The sequence below is a fragment of the Dama dama genome, chromosome 12 (assembly GCF_033118175.1).
Source record: "Dama dama isolate Ldn47 chromosome 12, ASM3311817v1, whole genome shotgun sequence".
Classification (NCBI taxonomy): Eukaryota; Metazoa; Chordata; class Mammalia; order Artiodactyla; family Cervidae; genus Dama; species Dama dama.
In genome coordinates this window covers 2669089-2683516 of record NC_083692.1, presented here as the reverse complement: position 1 = coordinate 2683516, position 14428 = coordinate 2669089, and the positions used below count along the sequence as shown (strand labels likewise).

The window sequence follows — 14428 nt, the reverse complement described above, 5'->3', positions numbered from 1 at the left end:
TTCTTGTCTGGAGAATCCTGTGGATAGAGGAGCCTGGTGGGCTGCAGTCTGTGGGGGCACGAAGAAGGGACACGACTGAGCAAGTAACACTTTCACTTATGTAAATAGTCATTCTCTCTCAATATCATGAAATATTCCATAGTCTGTTGACTCTCAGTAAACTATGACTTCACAGTGCAGTGCTGTGCTCAGTCATGCCAACTCTTTGAGACCCCGTGGACTGTCGCCAGGGTGGCTTAATGGTGACGAATCCACCTGCCAATGACTTCACAGCAATGTGGCTTCAGTTCAGTTTAGTTGAGTCGTTCAGTCGTGTCCGACTCTTTGTGACCCTGTGGACCGCAGCACGCCAGGCTTCCCTATCCATCCCCAACCCCCGGAGTTTACTCAAACTCATGTCCATCGAGTTGGTGATGCCATCCAACCATCTCATCTCTGTCGTCCCCTTCTCCTCCTGCCTTCAATCTTTCCCAGCATCAGGGTCTTTTCAGATAAGTCAGTTCTTAGAATCAGGTGGCCAAAGTATTGGAGTTTCAGCTTCAACATCAGTCCTTTCAATAAATATTCAGGACTGATTTCCTTTAGGATGGACTGGTTGGATCTCCTTGCAATCCAAGGGATTTCTTGATTCGTGGTCTTTTCATAAATTAGAAAGTTTATTCACTTAAATCTTTAATGAAAACTCAGTGATCATCCAGGTGATCAGAAGAACCTGCTTCAGGAAATACATAAATCTTCACATGGTACATTTTCAATTTTTAGATATTAGTTTCATCAATACATAATCTAATCTTAGAGTCCCTGAACAAGGGCTCACACTCTATTTTATGCTCCATCTCTGATTCATGGCAAGATCTTGGGCAAGTCACTTGACCTTCTTATGTGTCAAACTGCCATAAAACTGAGTAAAGCATGACCTCATTACAAATCCGATAGACTTGAAAGCTGTACTTTAATAAAGAATTATCAAAAGAGAACTCTAGCTGGTAAAATGTAAAGAATCACAATAATGAATTTTACTATAATAAGTTAAGATGACTTTGAAATACAGTCTTTAGCAAATAAAGTCATGATAAAGTTTCAAAGTGTTTTATTTGGGTGAAATAGGTTAAATGATGGAAGAAGAAACATTATTTTAGAAATTGCCTGGTTTTCAAAACCATAGATTCTAGCAACTTAATTATAAGGAGCAGAAGACTATCAGAACCCAATAAACCTTTAAGAATTAAACACATTTCATCTCTAGGCCATTTTTCCTTCTTCTTATACAGTGTATACCAAGTTTTAAAATGTATTTAACTAACTGCTGTATGAAAAGCATGGCAAAAGAATACCAATTCCCTTAGCATATTTGGCCATTTAGACTGTAACTCACTGTATTACTGAATATTCTTTTAATTGACTTTGTATTCATCCCTTTCCCCCTATTTCCAACTCTCCTATTAACATACAGTTTATTCCCACTCAAGTTTCCCCCCAGGAAGACAGGATGATGGTGATAATCACGTTCAGTAGATGCTGTCTTTCTCATCTGCAGAGGGAAGGCAGCACCATTCCCTGGCTCTCTGTGGCAGCCTCCCTTTAAATTGCACAGCTGGTTCCCCCTTTCTACCACATTCTAGAAGGCATATTAGTAAGAACAGTTCCACAGATATTTGTCTGAGGCCATCACACAAGTCCTGGGCACCTACAATGTACCCAAACATTTTCCACTGTCTTAAAACATCTTTTCTGCAGGCTGTGTCAAAGCCAGAAACAAGCATAACCAAGCAAAGCCTTTTCTAGCAGAGGTTGTCAGTCACACACTTTGCCACATTCTCTGAAAGAGTATGCAAATAATAACTTTCAACTGTTGCCCAGGCCCTGTAAACAAAAGATCAGATTCTGTGCTCTGCCTTGGCAAGAAAAGAAACTGCAGCATTTTGTCAAGATTTTTACAAAGTTCTGGACTTTGCATTTATAACTGATATGGTCCTTTTTCTGGTATACAGAAAATTGAAAATATGAGTAAATTTTAGATGAAAATACTACTTGAAAAGAAATATAATTAAGATTGTGCATTTAAAAATGGTCGAGCTCCATAGTAGAGTCAATTAAACTGTGTGTTCCAACTCTAATCTAGGGAATTCTATGTATCTATTTTTTTCCTTCTTTGTTTCTGTAGATCTACGAATAAAGATCTGACCTCTTAGGACCAGGTAACTAACACACACACACATAAATCAAAGCATGGGGTTTGAAAGTCTACAGAAGATGTACAGGTACACTGATTTCAGTAAGACTAGGGTCAGGATGAGTAGTGTTTTCCATAGGGGAAAAAAAAATACAGTAGGAGAGGGAGATTATTCAAACATACAAAAAAAAAAAAAAAAAATTCGGTGGAAATGCAAAAACATTAAGGTAAAGCTGGCTAAACATATGAGCATGACACGGATTTAGCAACCGAGCATATATATTCATTTGTCTTCGACATTACTTGAAAAGCAAACGTCTAAGCAGTTTCTTGCGCGAGGACGCTTGCTTCCTCCAGACCCCTGTCCTCGGTTGCCGAAGGTGCGGCCGCCCCCACCCTAGAATTGCCCACGTCTCCCCAGCGGCGGGGGCCAGCGGGAGACCGCGAGGCCAGGGCCAGCCCGCTGCCCCGGGGCGCGAGATGCGGGGGGCTGGTGGTGGGGTTAGGAAGGGGAGGAGGGGGTCTCGCCGGCGGGGTGCGCCTGGGGCGAGGGGCAGGGGCTTCTGAAGCCGGAGCCGCCCCCCGTCAGCTACGCAGCCGCTCTGTCTCCGTCCTGGCCCTGCGGGCACTCTTCGGGGCACGCGCCCCGCACCCCTCCCCGGGTCTCCGCGCCGGGGGTCCCAGCCCCGCCGTCGGCCGCGCGCGCGCGCAGGGTCGGCGGGAGGCCGGGCGCGGCGGGGGCGGGGCCAGGGCTGGGGGCGGGGCCGGAGGCGGGGCCAGGCAGCAAGGCCCAGCCCTCGCGGTGCGGCGCAGGGCGAGGCAGCGGCGCGGCGGCGGAGGGATACGCGGCGCCCTATATATACCGCGGGGCGCAGGCTCGCGGCGCGGCGGCGGTGTCGGTAGCCTGGCGGGCGCGGGGCCGTTAGCGCAGTTGGCGGCGGCGGTCGGCGACGGCACAGCACTCAGCGCACACGGCGCCCCGGCAGCAGCTGTAGCGGAGGCGCCCTGCGGTCCCGGCCCCAGCGCGGCCACCCTCGCTCTCTCGGCCTCCCTGCCTCGCTCGCACCATGGTAGGTGGGGCGCGGCGAGTGTCGGCGCCGCGGCCGCCTGCCCGGGCTCTCCCGATCCTGTCTCTTTTCCCGTATTTCCCTCGCGGGTGGCTTTTCCTGGCTTCCGGGTGTTGCGCAGCCGCTGCGGCTCAGGACGCGCTCTGGGTTTGCCTCCCGGTTTTCTCGACCGGGCAGCACCGTTTACGTTTTGGCCCGTCGTGGGGCCGGGGTTGGCCGCGCCCGGCCCCCGGCGGGGGTTCTGGCCGCGCCGGGGCCCCCGCACCCGCCCGCTCCGCCGTCCGCCCCCGGGCTGCTCTAGGGGTTGGGGGCCGGGCGGGGTCGCGGCCCGACTCCGGCTTGCGGGCGGCGGAGAATGAATGGGCCGGAGCGAGCCGGTGGCGCACGTCGCCGCGGCCGGGGCGCGGGACCGCCGCCGTCCCCTCGGGGCGCTCCTCCCGCCTCCCTCCCGGGGGGCGCGGCGCGGGCGTGGGTCGGGAAGGAAGGAGCCGGGGAGGGTGGGGTGGGGGCAGGAAGGCGCGGGGCGGGGGGCGGCGGGGGCGGAAGCGGCGGGCCGGCAGCTCTGCCCGGGCGGGGCCCTGCGGCGGTCCGGGGCCCCGCGTCGCGGCGGCTGGCGCCCCTGCAGACCCGCCCCGCGCGGTGGTGGAGGCGAGCGGGGCACCAGGCGGGCCCCCCCCGCGGGAGGCACTCGGCCGCGCTAACTGGGGCGGGGGGCGGGGAGGAGCGCTGGCGCGCGCCGCGGTCTCCAGTGGAGACGCGAAGTTTGTGCTCCGGGGGAGGTGGCGGCGCGCAGGGCAGAAGCGGGTGGGAGGCGCGGGGCGAGCTCGGGCCCCGCCCGCGGCGGGTGTGGGGGTCTCCCTGGCCTGGAAGGAGAGGCGCCCCGCACCCTGCTCCCGGGGCCACCTCGCCCGGCACTTTTCTCCGGCCCTCGGTCCCTCCCGTCCGAGAGGAGATGCCCTCCCCGTTTCCGCCGCCTCTGCGGCTCCCGGCTCCCGGGCGGCCAGATGCGCCCGTGCGCCTCTCCGGGTGTGCCATCCCCCAGCCGGCAGGGCTGACATCACCCCCCGTCTTTCTGGCTCGGCGGGGCCCGCGCACCTCTGCCCCGAGGCTGACGCGTTGTGGCGGTGAGCGTGTCCTTCTGTGTCGAGACGGGCCGACAACCTCGATCTCCACTCTCAGAGGACACTTGCCCCGGCGAGGTGACAGCTTCTTGCGAGGTGTGGCCGGCAGCGCTTCCTGTTGTACGAGGCAGAGACGTAGTCCTAGCATTACATAAATCCTCGTGTCTCCTTTCTTCGGTGTAAGAAAACCGGCGTGCCATTTCTGGGGTAGGGAGGAGAGGAGACAGTTCTAATTTGAAAAAAAAAAACGTTTCCTCCTCAAGTGAGTATGTTGGAACATCATTCTTATTGTGAAAGTTTTCATTTGAGAGTTCGGATAAACTACTATCAGCTTTCTACTATAACTTGTTTTGGAACTGGCTTCGTTAAGACATCCTTCATTAAAATAAAAATACATGTTACCTGTCCTTAAGATCCCGAATTCCCATGGCTGGAGGCACAAGATCAGCGTTGCAGAGACCAAATAATGCAAGTGAGAATTAGCTTCGTGGCCATTACCTCCTCTAGTAAAGTGTGTGTATTAGGAGCAGCTCTTAGATCACTCTTAAATGGGTAGAGTAAATATCCTCTAACAAAGTTAATAGTTCCTCTCAAAAAAAGAGGGTACAATCTCATAATTATTATGTAGTTTCTGTGTACTTCATTTTTGCAGTTTTGTAACAGCTCAATTGTAGGACCGTTCCATTATTCCCTCCCCCCCGACTTTTGAATCATAGGATAATTTAACGAAGGACATTTAGTTGTTCTAAATGGTAGGCTTTTAACAAATAACTGCCTAAGTGATTGGAAAGCATGGAAATGAAGTTGCTAGGATAACCCATTGCTGTATATATATTTTTTCCACTTAATTGTATCTCATAAAATAGATATGAAAGCCTGTTAATCCAAGCCAATGCCATTATGTAACGCCAGTTTGGAGATTTGGAGTGCCCGCAGCGGTGCGCAAGGTGCACTGAAAGCCTGACCTGGCCCGGGTCCTGGCTGCAGGGACAGCCGCGGCAGGTTGGGTCCCTCCGTGGATGGCCGCGGGGATCGCGGCGTCTCCGTACAGTAGGTGGCGCTCTTCTTCCCAGGGCCGGGCCCTGCGGCTGCTGCAGTGGGCCTGTTGCCACTAGAGGTGCCATTTCTCAAATGATGAACTCACTCTCCTCGTTAGACCCACCGCAGAGCAGAGAGCCAGTAGGCCCAGAGAAGAAAACCTGAAGTGAGACTTTGTCTCTAACTTGTCATCCTTTGTTTTTAAAACAGATAAAGGGTTCCCTGCATTCTAATTGTTTCTCTTAAATGACATGGCTGAAATTTTCACAGCTGAGAAAGATCACTATTAAAAGACTTAATTGGAAAAGCAGTGCTGACTCCAGTCTCCCGTAGGTTGAATTATAACCTTTTCTCTTTCTATGCAGGCTGATCAGCTGACGGAAGAGCAGATTGCTGGTAAGTGGATGACTACAGGGGGTCTCGGCAGACCAGGACTGGGTAGACTCAGTTCTGGTGACTCTTCCCTCTCCCCTTAGTCTGAGCAGTTTTCTAAGGACTTTATTTAAACGCACACAACAAGCAGAGATATTTAGGTTAAATGTTACTCCTTGTCAGTCTTTGTAAAGATTTTCAGATAATGTAAAAGTAAGTGGAACTAAGGATACACAATTGTTACACTCTGGGGTACTTCAGGGTGTGCTAGGCTTTGTATGGAATGAGATTGCATGGAGCCTGCTATTCAGAAATGTAGTTTAGAATTCTTACGCCTCTTTGTAACGCACCATGAAAGCTTGTGCTTGCTATTCTAAATGGGAATGGGTGAGGAGGATAGTGAAGACCACCGTAATCATCGGGAAGGGAATGAAGTTAGTGTAGATTTTAGCTTTTAATGTTCCTTGGAGGACTTTTTTGTGATTTTTTTGACCTCGGTATGTGGCATGCCAGATCTTAGTTCCCCAACCAGGGATCGAACTTGTGCCCCCTGCACTGGGAGTACAGAGTCTTAACCACTGGACTGCCAGGGAAGTCCCTGGAGGGGTTTTTGAGATGGTTTCTCTTCAGGAAACCAGGATTGCCTTTGAAATACTCTGAATGCCGTGCAGAGAGAACACACTGGTTGCCAGGGATTGTCCATTTCTGGTACCTGCCTCTCCTGTTGCTGTGAAACAAGGCGTTCTTACGGCTGTGGAGAAGTCACAGGAAGGGACCTTCAGGGAGCATGCGGACCCACCTTCCCTTGTCGGATTGGACCTGGCACTAAACTGTGTTGAAGCTTAGCCTTTAAAAATGTGGGAATTTTGTTTTATGGAACTGGTTGCCTGGAGTGACGTGTGTTCTGTGTGAGGGCGCGTCCAACGTGACTGCTGTGGTCTTTGTTTCAGCAGATAAAGAGCAGGTGGTTTCTGCTAACTTGCACAACTTGGCTTGCTTTGGCAAGTTCAGGGGATGGGCGTGCTGTGACTGGGTTGGGTGAAGACATTCATTCTAAAAGGTAAACTTGTGTTTTCAGAATTCAAGGAAGCTTTCTCCCTATTTGACAAAGATGGTGATGGCACCATCACAACCAAGGAACTTGGAACCGTCATGAGGTCGTTGGGTCAGAACCCAACAGAAGCCGAATTGCAGGACATGATCAACGAGGTGGACGCTGATGGTAAGGGCTTTGGAACTGTGAAGGAGTGCAGTGTTGTGTAATTCAAGTTCAGACACGTTACCAGGTTGTCTTTGAGGTGTCGAGAGCAAGGCAAGTGTGAAAGATCCTTTCTGTGGTTTCCTTACAGCTGTTGACAATTAAAATAGAAGATTTCAGGCCTGCCTCTAGCCCTGCTTGCTGTCCAGAACATTTCCTGGATCAGATCACAGTATTGTTCTTTTTTGCTTGCCATGACCTGTAGCTCAGTCTTTTATCAACTGGCCCATGAGTCTGCACTGAGTACTATGGGGAAAGTAAAAATAAATAGCCATAGACCTTTTAAAAAAGCTTGGTCATCTCAGGAGACAAACCCCAAGTGAAGTGGGGAAGAACCTTCTTAGATGTTAATGTATAAAAGTGACTACAGTGTGAGCTGTCAATGTGTTTATTGAAGAGAATTTCAGGGATCACGTGAGGCTTGGGGGTGGGGTGCATGATGACCAAAGGAACTAGATTTATAGAAGCTACTAGGAGGACGCGGAGCCAGAAGCAAATGGCTGTTTGGTCATTTGTTCTCTGGATTCCAGAGCAGTGGACAGGAGACCTTTTTACTGTTTGCTTCTAAGTAGTTTTTAATCACTACCCTCTCCCCCCAAAGAAGAACCATGTGCTTTGGAAATAGTATTAAATTAGTAGGTTTGGTTTATATAATACATTTAAGTAAATTAATTAAATCTATAAACATAACATTGTAGAACATTAGTAAATTTTGAAAAGATGAAATAGGAATGAACAGTTTGGATCTAGACTTTCTTGATCAGCTTGATAGTAGCCATTTAAAAACATGGTATAATAAAAAAGCATGGTATAATGTGATGAGACAGTTAACACTGCAGGTCACATAGTTTTAGAAGCGGGGTCTGGAGTCAGCTCTTTAGTGGTTTGAGTCCATTTGAGCTACTTCTAAAGACTGTTTTCATCATTAATAATTTGGAGAAAGAGGTTTATTCATAGTTCTGTCTCATTTGACTGCTAAGGTGATCAGCCATCTGGGAACATAGGGTGGCTCTCTTATTATAGTCTAGCCCAGGAAACTGTCGGGGGACTGGCAAAATGTATCAGGTCCTCCGATTGTATGGAACAAGGAGGGGAAGTTTTCTCAAGCTATATAGAATCTAACATTCGCAGTGAATGAATATGTTGAAATGCTGAAGGACATCGCTATAGGGCTATAAGAGATCATTTCAGACAACTGATTTTTACCATGAACGTCAATAATGCTTTAAATATTTGGAGGCCAAAACGCTTTGAAGGAATCTGTGAATTATTACTTTGTTTTAAAGGTACTGGTGAAAAAGAGGAACTTCACGTAAGGCTTTTCTTCCTTTTAACTTAATTTTTATTTCTGTTCAAGTCACACTGTTGATCTGGTGGCTCGTCTCTGGCGTATTCGTCTGTTGGTTTTAAAGGAGGAGTTTGGAATACTGGCCACAGAACAGATTCTGCTGACAGTTCCCTGATTGTTAATGATCTGAGCTGAGGAAACGCTTCCGAGCCCATGCCCTTAGGAAATAAAGATACCGAGTTGGGAGAAAACAGTTAGGTGACTTCCCATAAAGTGTCTGAGAAGCGCCTCCTGGAGAAGACTCCTGCATTCATGGCCCCTCGCATGAGAGTCACCTTTTCCCCACTCATGTCTTTCCCACTTGCGTGTTTCCTTAAAAACCTCGGTGGCTCAGTGATGGGTCTTCACCAGCATCACTAGTGTAGGCAGACTTGGATCCGAGGGATCTCCCTGACTTGGGGGAAGGCGGTCTCAGGTGCCTCCCTTCCTTGGGAGTGGAAAGATTTCAGCCAGCACTGCTGTGGCCTTCCCCCGCCCCCCCCGCCGTTGAACTGTACAAACCTTTCAGTGGCCGAGAAGCTGTGTGTGCAGCTTCCTTTGCATCATTAAATGCTGTCCTGGCCATTGATCACTAGTTTGATTTACATGAATCATGTGAAATTGCCCTGGGAAGTTTTTGAATAGTTTAGATCTAAGGTAATTCAACCTGATAAAGCAGTTCATCAGTTTGTCTTACAAATGTTTACTGTTCTATAAAGTGATTCTAAAATTACCTCTCAAGTGGCGTTAACTGGAGCACTTATTTTACACAAGGTTTTGTTTTTTAATTTGAGGTAATGGCACCATTGACTTCCCAGAATTTTTGACTATGATGGCTAGAAAAATGAAAGACACCGACAGTGAAGAAGAAATCCGCGAGGCGTTCCGAGTCTTTGACAAGGTAACCCTGTGTCTGCATTGCTGACGGTAGTGAAATACGACTTTCCCATCATTTGTAGAAGCTTTCACGTGCTTTTCTAGTTAGAACACTTGACCTACCTGCCTCACCGTCTGTAATCTCACTTTCAAATATCTTGACTTATTGCAGTAACCTTATCGTAAGAGAGTAAGCATAATAAAGAGCAGAGAAATTTTGAACCAGATTTCTTGGCTGTGACTTGCCACTCCTTTGCTTTGTAAAAGCCCCTGCGGCTTCTCCTGCCCGCATGTGTTTAGTGGTGGAGGGGGAGCTCGAGAGCCGGCACGTGCACACAGGGGCAGCGCCTCGGTCAGAGCCCTGCTTGCCACGCGGCACCGAGTCCCTGCCCCTGACAGTGCGGCGTGTTCGCAGGATGGCAATGGATACATCAGCGCCGCAGAACTGCGCCACGTCATGACAAACCTGGGAGAGAAGCTGACAGACGAGGAAGTAGACGAGATGATCAGAGAAGCGGACATCGATGGAGACGGGCAAGTCAACTACGAAGGTAAGACACCGCCTCTCCTCAGCTTGCTCTGTAACGGTCCTCCCTCTAGGGTCTGTGAGCAAGTTAACTGCTGCAGCGAGGGCTTTTCCCTTAGCAGACTAGAGATGTTACGTTCATTAAAGCTGCTTTTGAAGGTAACTGAAAGTTATGATTATTTGTCTTTTCAGAATTCGTACAGATGATGACTGCAAAATGAAGACCTACTTTCAACTCCTTTTTCCCCCCCTCTAGAAGAATCAAATTGAATCTTTTACTTACCTCTTGCAAAAAAAAAAAAAAAAAGTTCATTTACTCATTCTGTTTCTATATAGCAAAACTGAATGTCAAAAGTACCTTCTGTCCACACACACAAAAAATCTGCATGTATTGGTTGGTGGTCCTGTCCCCTAAAGATCAAGCTCCACATCAGTTTTCCGATATAAATACTTGTCCTACCTTAACAATAAGGACGCGCTTAGTGGACTCCTGGCAGGTCCATCTGCTCATGATTAATAACACTGTCTGGGCTGGCCAGTTTTTCATGCATGCAGCTTGACAATTGAACACAGTCAGGCGTTTGTATTAAAAATGAAAAAGTGAAAAAAACAAATTCAAAACCTACTCCAAGGGGTTCTAGTTAAAATTGTTAGTGTAAATTGTCGTAGCTGGTTTACTGAGAAGAGGCGTTTAAGGTTGGCTCGCCTCAGGATGCTGTGTAGGAGAGCTGTCCGCGCGTAGCCCCACTGCTGCAGGATGGGCCTCGTCGTCCCCTGGTGACCGCGACACACCCTGGCGGCACGCCCGCGTGTGTCTTGTGCTAGAGCGGAATGGGTGTCAGGCTATCACCATTCATACAAATTTTTAAAAAGAAACTTTTACCAAGGGAGCATCTTTGGACTCTCTGTTTTTAAAACCTTCTGAACCATGACTTGGAGCCGGCAGAGTAGGCTGTGGCTGTGGACTTCAGCACAACCATCAACATTGCTGTTCAAGAAATTTACAATTTACGTCCATTCCAAGTTGTAAATGCTAGTTTTTTTTTTTTTTTTTTTCCAATAAAAAGACCATTAACTTAAAGTGGTGTTAAATGCTTTGTAAAGCTCAGACCTAAACAGGGATGAGCCAGTTGGAGGGGAGGCCAGTGTACCTTTAAAAATGCCCACAGCCCAGCATTGGGTACCCCCCACCCACACAGACATGCATCCCAGCACCAACCACTGAGCCCAAGACCTTGCCCAAAACCAAGCAGATACTGATGGCTTCATCTTGTTTACGGACATGTGGGTCTACTTGTATTTTTCACTGGGGGGAGGGGGGAGTGAATCATGGTAACAATGATTATTCAGGCAGTAGAGCTCTTGAAGGAAAAAACAAAAACCACTTTCTCTCAAGCATGTATTTAGGGGTTCTTATAAATTGTGCTGCTGATTTCCTGTTTTATGTGACTCTTTGAGACCGTCTGTGCAAGAGATGACTTAGTGCGTCTGTATTGAATCCTTGCTGTGTGTAGTGGAAGCAGTGGTCACTTTTCTAAGCCAGTTTCTTCATGCCTGACGGACACTACCGGTCACCTTTTGAGGCACAATTTTTAATTTATGATTGTACTTAACTTTAGACTTCTACTTTTTAACTTGACTTTGCTCTTCCCCACCCCCTCCCTGCCCCCAGTAGAACCAATTCTAACCCCCAGCTTGGAAGTAAAACTCCAGCCTAGAGGGAATTTTGTATTTCTTTACGAAACTGTAACTAAAACTAAAGAGATGCTGGTACTGATCTTGGCGGTGGGATTGGTCTGCCTAAAAGTCCCCTAAAAAACATATTGGATTTAGTGCAGAACTTTTTGAAGGCTGAATGTGCATTTTTCAGGGTGTTAACTGGTTGCATCTTATTAGGAGATTGGGTTTTGAGTGTTCCTGTGTGGGAGGTCTTCCTTGGTCCCGGAACAGCAGCAGGCTGCTAGCGAGGCAGTGAGATGCTCTCTGCAGCCCATCGGGTGCCTTCAGGGTTGGTTTATGGAGACCCTGCGCTTCTCCGTCTCCTGCTCCCCGTCTCTCTGGCATTTTGCAGCTCCTTCGTTTTCTCCGCCAGAGGGGTGGGTCAGAGCCATGGGGAGGAGCCTGCCCCTCTGCCTGGCTGCTGGTCTCTAGGCTGGGTGGTCGGTAGAAGAGTTTGGCATCATGGGCGAGGCTTGGCTTCCTGAACCCCCTGAGTCTGGAAGGAGCATCTCAGTACCGTGGAGGTTTTCTCCTGGTGAGATAGGACTGGGGTTTCTGGTTCGAGGAAGTGGATAACCTGGATATTTCTTGCTGGGAGGTCAAGTAGCCAGACTGTTCACCCATTGTCAGGCCTGTGGCCAGTGACTTCTTGGTAGCTTTAAAAAGGGTTAAGGACAACGTGGCTTGTTTTTCAGGAACTTTGCCTTCTATCTTAACCCTTTCACCGTGTCTTTTTTTCTAGAAGCTGAGTGGACTCCATGTTGGTCCCATAGCCTTTCCTAAAAGACCACCCTTGTAGCCAGATTCTTAAGTGGCCAGGATCCTGTTTAGGAACCAGAAACGTAACCCCAGGGGGTGCTGAGTTCCAGTTTGGCCTCGAGGGGAAGCTTAGTCCACTGGAGCCTTTCTGGCCTTGGAGGGGACGACCAGCCCCCAAGGGTTAGGTGTCTGCAGTCCACGGGGGTTTGTGAGGAGATGAGCTGGGCGAGGGGGGCACGACTCTGAAACTTGGCCAGACTTCCTGTAAACTCTGGCCCCACTTCTAACTGCTCTATAAATACATATACATATATTTATATACATATAGAGTGACTAGTTTAACTGGCATCCGCTTGAGCCTAAGACTTGCCATAGAAAACGGCTGAGCCCTTGGCGCGCACACTCATGGTTGCGTTCTCCATCTGTTCGGGGTAGGTGTCGAGCAGCCGTGTCTGGATGTTTCAGATGGGCTTCTGATGCACTGTTGCCAAGGAAGGCTTTTTTTTTTTTTCTGGTTTTTTGACAAACGAATTTTTTGCACACTTTAAATTGGTGACTTTCAGCAACTTTCAAACACACTGAAAACTAGCTACTGTACATATTTTTATATCCTCTTTATAAACGCATGTCTGACTGTACTCGTGACCACGTCGTCACGCGGGGCTGTCCAGTCGGCCTGGCACGCCTTGGGCCGTTGGAGAAAGCAGTGTGACTAGTGGCCGCTCAGCAGTCCCGGGAACTTCCTCCTGAGCAAAGAATGTAAATTTGGTCAAGTCTGCTCCTGGTTCATTCAGTCATTTTCAACATTTGAAGTAATTACTGTATATCCTGAATACACCTATCCTTTTGGCAGTGACTAGATTTCCACGAATGTGTCTTACTCTATCCTTCAGCTGGCGGTTACTCTTAGCTCTTACTGATCCCCTGAAGTTGTTCTGCAGGAGACAGAAGTTCTCTGCTGTCTGTATCCCTCGGAGGAAGAAGGTAGTGGCGGTGGAGTGTGTGTTCTTTCTCCAAATTTATTATAATGTTTGTTAAACACGTCTGTAGCCAAGATGGTGGTAGTTCCCTCGTTACGGAAGTCACCCTTCACTGTGGCGATTTGCGAAGGACATGTACTTGAATGTTTCTGTAAATCTTTCGAGATAAACTGTTTGGGGATTTAACCACCTCTCTGATGGGGGACCAACTCTATGGAAATTGTAAATAAGTTTTATTTATAAACCTGGCACTGTATTCAATAAACATTTCTGCAGCCTTTCATCTCTAACTGTGAACTCTGGAGGTTTTTAGCCCGCGCTGCTGTCCATTCCGTTTGCTCAGTGAACAGGCTGTACCTGCCCACAGGTGTGATTCTGCCTGGGCCCTAGTACGGTAGCGGAGGGCCCAGAGCCACCACAGAGACGTCCCACTCTGGCCTTACCCTGTTTTGGAAAGTTCAGGTCTGGGGGCTTAGCCTGGTGGTGCAGTGGCTAAGGCTCTCCCTTCAGGGCATGGAGCTGGGTTCAAACCCTGGTCGGAGAACTAGACCCCATATGCTGCAATGAAATGAAGCCCGGAGTGGCCAAATATTAAAAAAATACAGTTCAGGTGTTAATAGCTGATATTTTAACACAGTATCCTGGCATTTCAATGTATCCCTGTTGGCGTTGTGTGGAAAATTCACACCATGAAAAGACTGATTGCTCTTTAACCTCAAGGTTAATTCAAGTCTCTCTGGAAATTGTGTGAAGAAGTACACTTAGACATTAGATGGGGGTTTACATATTAGCTGGGAATTTACAGTTCCATAAGCAGCTGCTTCTGCCCAAGTCCTGGGCAGGACAGCTGAGGAGCGGCGGGGTCCGGGTGGCGGCCGGGAGAGGGGCGGGGCGGTGGTGCTCCCCATCGGAACCTGGGGGTGGAGGCCTGGCCCTCGCCACTGTGGCCCCCACGCCGGTCTGGAGACCGCGTCCTCAAGCAGGAGCGGCGGCCGGCTGCCCCCTGTGTTTGCAGAAGGGCCTACCGCTGACTGCCTCGCCCCCTTAACAAAGCCCGAGAGCTGAGAAGGCGGAACGGCCGCAGGTTAAGGCCCTGCTCTGGTTAGAGGCGCGCTGGGTGCCTCCGCCTCTGCACCGCCAGCCCCTGTCTGCAGGGTGGAGGTACCCCCGCAGGGACCGAGCCCTCTGCTGAGACCTCAGGCCTGGCCTGTA

The 14428-nt window shown here is 49.1% G+C and overlaps 1 protein-coding gene across 2 annotated transcripts; it reads left to right on the top strand.

Annotated features, from left to right (window-relative positions):
- Positions 1-3063: 3063 nt before the first annotated feature.
- Positions 3064-13506, top strand: CALM1 (calmodulin 1). Of its 2 annotated transcripts, XM_061156430.1 has the most exons (6): positions 3064-3243; positions 5765-5795; positions 6850-6993; positions 9151-9257; positions 9648-9783; positions 9951-13506. In XM_061156430.1, the coding sequence occupies exons 1-6, from the start codon at positions 3241-3243 to the stop codon at positions 9977-9979; spliced, it is 450 nt and encodes a 149-aa protein (XP_061012413.1). In that variant the 5' UTR covers positions 3064-3240; the 3' UTR covers positions 9980-13506. The 2 variants fall into 2 exon arrangements, with proteins under 2 accessions (XP_061012413.1, XP_061012412.1); XM_061156429.1 differs by lacking the exon at positions 3064-3243 and having other exon boundaries at positions 5759-5795.
- The last annotated feature ends 922 nt before the right edge of the window (positions 13507-14428 follow it).

Excerpts from the sequence above, each read along its gene's own strand:
- CALM1 (XM_061156429.1), top strand. The coding sequence starts at position 5,759 with ATGCAGGCTGATCAGCTGACGGAAGAGCAGATTGCTG. Across the intron at positions 6,994-9,150 it reads CAACGAGGTGGACGCTGATG|GTAATGGCACCATTGACTTC; the intron begins GTAAGGGCTTTG and ends TTTTAATTTGAG. Across the intron at positions 9,258-9,647 it reads CGTTCCGAGTCTTTGACAAG|GATGGCAATGGATACATCAG; the intron begins GTAACCCTGTGT and ends GCGTGTTCGCAG.